General features: G+C 25.9%; 1 protein-coding gene across 1 annotated transcript; it reads right to left on the reverse strand.

Moving 5' to 3' along the window:
• Positions 1-4,160: 4,160 nt before the first annotated feature.
• On the reverse strand, positions 4,161-7,791 carry LOC112680556 (retinoblastoma-binding protein 5 homolog). Its single transcript, XM_025550683.1, has 9 exons — positions 7,758-7,791; positions 7,411-7,436; positions 7,065-7,237; positions 6,699-6,927; positions 6,300-6,592; positions 5,248-5,401; positions 4,961-5,173; positions 4,634-4,832; positions 4,161-4,437 (listed from the first exon to the last, which is right to left on the reverse strand). Exons 1-9 carry the CDS (start codon positions 7,774-7,776, stop codon positions 4,349-4,351), a joined length of 1,395 nt encoding a protein of 464 aa, XP_025406468.1. The 5' UTR covers positions 7,777-7,791; the 3' UTR covers positions 4,161-4,348.
• Positions 7,792-8,117: the final 326 nt, after the last annotated feature.

Here is an 8,117-nt window from a genome sequence, read left to right on the forward strand (position 1 = left end):
ACTGTGTATAATCGGTATTGGAATATATGACACGTATACACTTTGACAGATTGGTCTACTTAGTTTTCACTGCAAATTCGTACCCGATATATGGTAACTATCGGTCAGTGGGCAAGGATCGCAAGAAATATCATCAGAAATGATCAATAATAACTGCAGGTATACAGCCCACCAACCATTTTGATTTGACGATCTATGGAAAATGAAATAAAGTGTATAACAAAACGTATTTTCTGCAATACGCTGCATTGTGAAGGAGCTTACTTTTTATCGATCATCCCCTCTCTATAAAGTAACTTTAAGGGTCCATTCTAGTGGAAGTGATAAAAATGATTACGCACTCGTAATGTGAGAGATGAAGCAGCCAGCCACGTAGCCAGAACATTTTTATTAAGAAGGGCCATCAATTTTGGGCCCATGTTCATTTGTTTGCACGAAAAATTTGTTAAGCTTATTTGATACTTATTTGGATATTATTTGACACTAGTTCTCATTTAATATTATGTCTACTATGAATATACCCTATATTTAACTTTAAAATAACGTTTTCTACAAATATAAAATTCATAGGCGTGTCTACGGTGACAGCCTAGGGTGTCTGGGCTGCTCCTGCAATTTTCCAAAGGTGCCAGTCAATCGAGTTTTAAAATATGTTACATAATTTTTACAAATTTTATTTATAAAAAGTTTTCTTCATTTACTAATGACAGTAACAACTTATAACTAATAACATAGTATTGTATTGTAATATCTTATGTCTATAATATATGAACCGTATCGACAAACGCAATAAAATAATATTATTTACATGGGTAACTCTATCGGTATAATTTGTATGAACTATTTTTAAAACTATTGACTGTTATTAAAATTATTGATAGTGAAAATGACAATTATTCTGATAATCCTGCTTCATTTATGATAAATATAAGTTTTATATATTTTACTTAATAGATATTTATTTGGTACATTATTGTGTTCCGGTGTTTCAAATATTTTGCTCCGTGGTGTGGTTGGGAGTGAAGGGCATTTCAAATATATAGTAAGGTACAGAAATGGTACGAAATACGAATACAATACAAATAAATGAAAAATAATTTTATAATTCACAATAAATTATTTTCATTGCTTTTATTATTATTATGATAAAATGATATAAAATGTGCCGTTAATTAATTTTTTTTTTTTCATCAAATATGTTATTTTACGTTAAATTTAGCCTTAATTATTAGGTATAGTTTTGGTTTTGTATTAACTATCGATAATATTATTTATTTTCAATTTACTCTTGTTTTTCCGTGAGGGAGAAGGGGATTGCCCTATGAATTGTCATAGATTAGGAGAGACCGATGGTAATTTGGTACCGAGGTAAGTTGACAAAGTCGATTTTTTAAATCAAGTGTTTAAGTTGGAAACGTAACAATAGCAATATATTATGACTGTTTTTATTTATCACTGAATGATTTGTAGTAATTACATGATTTTTGTCTTAATCTTATAATCAATAAATATTATTTTCAACTATCGTTTTTTATAACGTTTTAAAAATTTCGTTTTTACCGAGTTAAATTGTTTTTTATAAACATTAAAGCAGTAAACTAACACTAAACAAGGTATGTAGAACACGATTCAGGTATTTAATTTTAATTTTATAGAAAGAAAAGAATAGCAAAAATGTAATTTCCAGTTCTGTTTGTATTAAACCTGAAGGTGAGTCAAATGTAAGTTATTCATTATTTATCCTATGTATGATTACTAATTAGTAATGATCAATATTTTAGCTTTTTTTTTTTTTTTTGCTATGTTTTTAGAACATCAACAACCAAAAAATAAAAAAAAAAGAATGTGTAATTGTCTGGAATTGATGATAGATTTAAACAAGAAACATCGAATTTAATAATCCGATGGTCCGTTGGTCAACTAATTAATTTGGAGTTTATAATATTGAATATAACTCATCTTGTATATACATACCTACTTAACAATTTGCTAAATATTCAAACTTAAGAGCTTCTTGTAGAAATTAATCTTTTAAAAAGTATTAAAGGTACATCCAAAGGGTCGTCATCGGATTTATATATATATATATATGTGATTTGATTGGTTGGCTGTGGCAGGACGATCGGATAATGTCCAGAAATTTCATAGTTGTCTAATATATTTTATGGTTACACCAGTGACGAGTCATGGATGTGAAAGAAAATTTTCCAAAATGTCTATACCTAGTAAAAATAAAATTAAGAATTGCTTTATTGTTTTTATTTATTAAACAAGAGTTTTTGAGTAATATTAATGTTGAAAAAGTTATTGATGATTTTAAAAATGTTCCAACAAAAAGAAGACTTGTCCTTTGAAATATGTCTTATACTCTTATAATATTATAAAGTATAGTATGCATTGTTTTTATGTTATTATGTTATGTACTATTTAAACAATTTGGGTACTGTATACAATATACTGTATATTTATATATATATATGTCATATAATTTTTTACCTAATTTAAAAAATTGTTAAAGGTTTTTGTTCATTTTAAAATTTTAAACAATTGCAACCCCCCCCCCCCCCCACAAAAATTACTGTATTGGGTATAAAGTGCCTTTTTTGGTTCATTAACACATAGCCCTGGTCATAGCTAGGCTGCCACTGTGGATGAAGTCTAGTCACGCCAATGATAAAATTTAATATAATAATAATTTATCTGAGTTAATTAACATGAGTTATATAATAATCAAAATTATAATAAATTATATTCTATCGAATAGTTATCACAATAGATTTATTTAATGTGCATAAGCATAGTATGTGCTGGATACTTAGTAAAAAAATAATATCTATGATTTTGAGCAGGAGCCGGTCCTAGGCAAGAATAAATTTAAGGGGGCCCGGCCTAATCAGATCCTCCCCCGGGCTACATACCTGGAAGCAGTGATATCTAAAGGTTTTTGACAAATGATAACGGTACAATTCAAACGTTTTGTCAAAAAAACTCTCGTAAAAAGTTGAAAATGAAATTTCGAAACGTCTCGTGTACGTTATTAAGATGTTTAAATAATATGAAGTACTTATTACACGATGATGTATGATGTACCAATTTTAAAATTTATCCCGTTGCTTAAAATCTGTAATTCTCGCGGAGTTAATACCCTATACACGATGATAGCAGGTTTACAACGGGTATTGGAATAATCGATAATAAGTTATTAAACATGTTTTTAAAAAGACCAACAATAATAATACAGTTAAGAGGGTGTTGTGGCTAAACGGAAAAACGGCTGTGTTTTAACACATAGTTGTGGGTGGTTTTGCTTTACGGACTCAAGCACAGCCGTAAGAATAGAAACAGTCACCAGTCACCGTCTGTTATCCATCACAAAACACAAGTTCCAACTTAACTGTTAACCCTAGTACATTCCTATCATATGTCACACTAAGCATAGAGGACTACTAGTAGCCCTTTTGTCAAAGTCTTTTTAATAAGAATAAAAAAATTAAGTTAATAAGGTAATGAACCTCATTTTTATTAGTAGCATATGTTACACTTTAAGTGTTGAATTCCGTTATTTTATGAAATAATTAGGCATTGAGTTTATTATATCATATTTTTCTTCAGGGAAGTATTAACCCTCTGAAATAAACATTAAATAGGTATTTCATTAATTATAAAATAATACATGAAAATGAAAACTAGCTATTTCATAGAATATTTAGTTATTCTATACAATTTTAGTTTGATTTCTGTTAAAGTATAGAATACATTTAAAATGTACTATATTTCATTTATTTAGTTACATTATTTATTTGTACATGTAAGGCTATTTTGACATTTAGAGTAGCACATTATCTTTATTTTCTACAAACACAACTCTTTGTATCACAGTTTTTGGTATAAATGCACTTAAAAATTCTTGACTAATTCTCAGTGACTGCACAGTTGCCACAGATCTTAATGCATAACTTTCATTTGGAACAAGTAAAATAACAATATATATATAATATTTTATAAATTTGGAACATTAATAAAATGATCCCTGAGATATATAAAATAACTAGTTAAAGCATTATTTATATACATTATCTATACGATTTAGTTATTTCATAAACTAATTAGTTCAATACTAAACTGTAACAAATGTACAATTACAAAATATCAGACATATATATTATACAATAATACATTATGCTTTATTTATTTTATAGAATATTAAAAATATAAAACAATAAATAAACCATGATCATCATTATAGACAGTAAAATTATTCTCAAATCTGAATAATTTCATAATTTATATACAATATATAAAGTAAAATATGTACATATTACAGCAAATTACAACAAATAGAAATTAATTATTGTTGTTTGGGTCCTCTTTTCTGGCCTTTTTTACCTCCAGTGAGTTGTTTTTCTTTAGTCTTGTTGCTCAACAATGGGTGCATTTCTAAAATAAAAAATATTTTATTGAATGTAACACAGTATTTAGTTATTTTAATTATATTACATTAAAATGAAAAAATAGGTACTCATTATTTAAATTGTAATAGACTGAGTTTATCTATGAACTGTTAAAAAATTTAATTCAACTAAAATAATGTTTTAAAATATTGATGTCTAAACTTAGATCAATTTAAACTAACCATCAGTAGTATTATCCAATTGAATATCAAATGAACGACATTTAGAAGATGAAGCAGCAGGTGGTGGCATATCTGGTTCAGGGTCTTCAATTTCTGGAGCAATTGGTAAAAACATTAGAGCTTCTTTATGTTCTTCAATAGCTACTTCTTCATCTGAACTACAAAATGCTGCAATAGGTTCAGCATTTTCTACATCAACCTAAAAATAAATGCATTTATACAGAATGATATTTGAATTGCAATATTTTGTAATTATTTTTTTTCTTTTATAAACAAATCAATTAAAAAAATAAAATTGTCAAATGTGTACTTTTTATTATTACTAACCTCAAAATCTTCATCACATCTCTGTACATCTTTTGTTATAGATTTATCTTCGTCTTCCATATCAAATTCAGATTCCCTTTCTTCATACTCAACATTTTCGTCTAATTCTTTAAAGTCTGGTGCAAATGCTGACCAATTTTCTACTTGATTTTGGGCCCATACTGACACTAAACCACTAGATATACTTGTTATAATTGCTCGAACTGGATGCCACTAAACAATAAGTTATACAGTCTAAATAAAATCTGTTTAGTTTTTACTACAAACATTTGCATTTTATTCCTTACAACAACATCTAATAAGAGTTCTCCTTTGGTTCCGTGTAATATTTTTACTAAATTCCCAATACTTTTTTCCCAAATATACAATGCATGCTGTCTAGCTGAACCTGCACAAATATATTCACCATCTCCAGAAAAACAGCATTTCTTCCACATTGTTCTAAAATTGAATAATTTAAATATCAAAAAATATTGTATCAAAATAACTAAATATTCAGTAAATTTACTGGTACATTATAACTAGGGAACGGATTTATATGATATATATATATATAAGTCATAAAAATAAATATATATGTAAGTATAATTTATAAAATATGTGCTAAAAACATCCAAATATGTTGGGGGAAAAAATAAAAAAAATAATTATAATCATTAAATTATGAAATGTTAAATGTTGCCTATTAGGTATCAAAATATTTTTAAAACTGCTAAATTATTGTTCCACATCAACTAAGGTATTTAAAGCATATTTCAAGCGCATACTATCAGAAGGCGATAATTCCAAATTTTTAGTAGAGTATCTGCCAATCATTATGCCATGATTGTTTTAAAATTAATATAGCCTGGAATTTTTGTCTGTAATAGCATGAATTTTCTTTTTTACAACATATCCTATTGGTCTGCTTACAAGTTTTAATTTTTCAATTGCTGTTTCGACAATTTGCATACTATCATTTAAGGACATATTTTTTATTTCTAATTTTGTTAAATTATTTTTAATTAAAATAAATTATTTTTCAATGTTTCATTTTACATAATATTTTGAGTTTTTCCTATAGCGATAAAAGTTTTTTGATCTAATTTTGAAATAATTTCTTGTATTTTCGTATGAAGAAAACATATGAATGATGAAATAATAAAAATATGTAAAATAAAAGTATCATCATTTTAATAAGAATGATTTAAATCATGAACATTTCTTATCGAATCTGAAATATCTCGTTTCAATAAAAATATGCATTTACATATAAATCTATTCCCTAATTATAACATTTTGGTAGAAAAAATTTAAATTAAAAATGTTTATTAATTCAATTTATAACAATTCTATATACTTGTTAACTAAATCTTGAAGTTTTTGAATAGGTTCTGTATCTCCGTCCTTGCCATTATTCAAAACATATTTAGCGTCATATACTCTTATTACACGATCTGAACAGTTTAGTAAAAAACATTCTCCTCTCCGTGCAAATTCAATACTTTTAATACCAGTCATACCAGTAGATACTTTGAATGAGGCTTTAACTTCAAGATCAGGACAAGTCAAAACCAATATTTTACCACGTGCATTTCCTGTATAGATATATTGACCACGGCGATCAAATGAAGCAACTATCATTAAATCCGACTATAATTTAATACAATTTTTAGTTAAATATTTGATGCATTCAGAATTAGGGTTGATAACTAATTAGTAATTAAAGTTAAAATTACAGTAATAAAAAAAAACTTACGTCTTCATCCAATGGCACTATTTTGTGATTACCTTCAGTATCTATAAGAACAGCTGCATGTTTCATTGGACAAACTAAAAATAGGTTTTTTTTTCTTGGGTGATATTGAACTTTTAATACAGGTGATGGAAATTTATACATTTCTTCTCTTTCACCACTTAATATATCCCAAGTACAAACATTATTATCTGTAGACGCACTAAGTAACTTTTGACCATTCCTTGACCAACTAAAAATTATAATTTTTATGTAGGTGATAATAAATTAAAATGTATTAAATAAATTATGTTTTTTCAAAATAATAATAATATATTTATTTATTATTATTTTATTTTATTTATTTTTTATTTATATATACATAATTACCTTAAAGAACAAACTGGATGCATGTGAGCCGTGATAATTTTTGCAATTCCTCTAGTTAAAAAATCCCAAATTACTATACGGCCATCATTACAACCAACCGCTAAGAGGGTTCCATATTTATTGAATACACATGTCACAGCTAATGATATACTATCAAGAACTCCATCAAATTCCTATAAAAATTTCAATATACTCATTGTTTATAGATTAGCAAAAGATACAAAGTCTATAAATTAAAGGATTCAATATTAAATTTAAAACAATAAAGTCAGAAGTAGAAATAATTAAGGTCTAATAAAATAATTATTTATGAACACTAAAATTAAGAAATTATAATTATATTTACCTCAGGATAATTTTGTCCGAAAGATTCTGAAAAAATACAAAAATTAATAATAATTATTAAGTTACCTAGAAATTTACTTTCTCATCAATAACTTAATTGTCATTAATTTTAGGAATTATTATCATTACTAAATGCAAATATAAAAAAAAAATCAACAACTTTTTACAAAGTTATTTATTAAATAACTTTAAATGACTTAAAATAATACATACATAAAAATTAATTAAATCTAAGTAATAAGTCTTAATAAATATAAATATAAATAAATTAACAGTAAATAATTGTGTGAAATAAAAAAAAATTATATTTTCATAAATCGTAACTTTATTTAGGTGTACAATACTTACCAAGCAATTCTAAATTCATTTTAAAGGTTGCAGATGTATCTAATTAAAATTTGTTTAAATGATTAAGAATATTAATACATCCAGCTATCCTAAAAATTAAAAATTTATAATTATTTATTAATATATTTGTGAAGTATTTACAAGTATAAGATTATTAAGAACCTAATTGTAATATTTTTTAATTCCTATATTGAATAATAAACATTAACTAAACCATCGAATAAATACATAGATGCTTCATTACACAAGTACTCGGTATTCAATATCAGTATTTTTATGGAGGTTTGTCTCCATATACATTTCACTTAAAGAATTTAATTTATTCAACTTATTAAGAGTATATAGATTAATGAAGCAAAT

The sequence above is a fragment of the Sipha flava genome, unplaced genomic scaffold, assembly GCF_003268045.1.
Source record: "Sipha flava isolate LNK unplaced genomic scaffold, YSA_version1 177_pilon_pilon, whole genome shotgun sequence".
In the NCBI taxonomy this organism is placed as follows: Eukaryota; Metazoa; Arthropoda; class Insecta; order Hemiptera; family Aphididae; genus Sipha; species Sipha flava.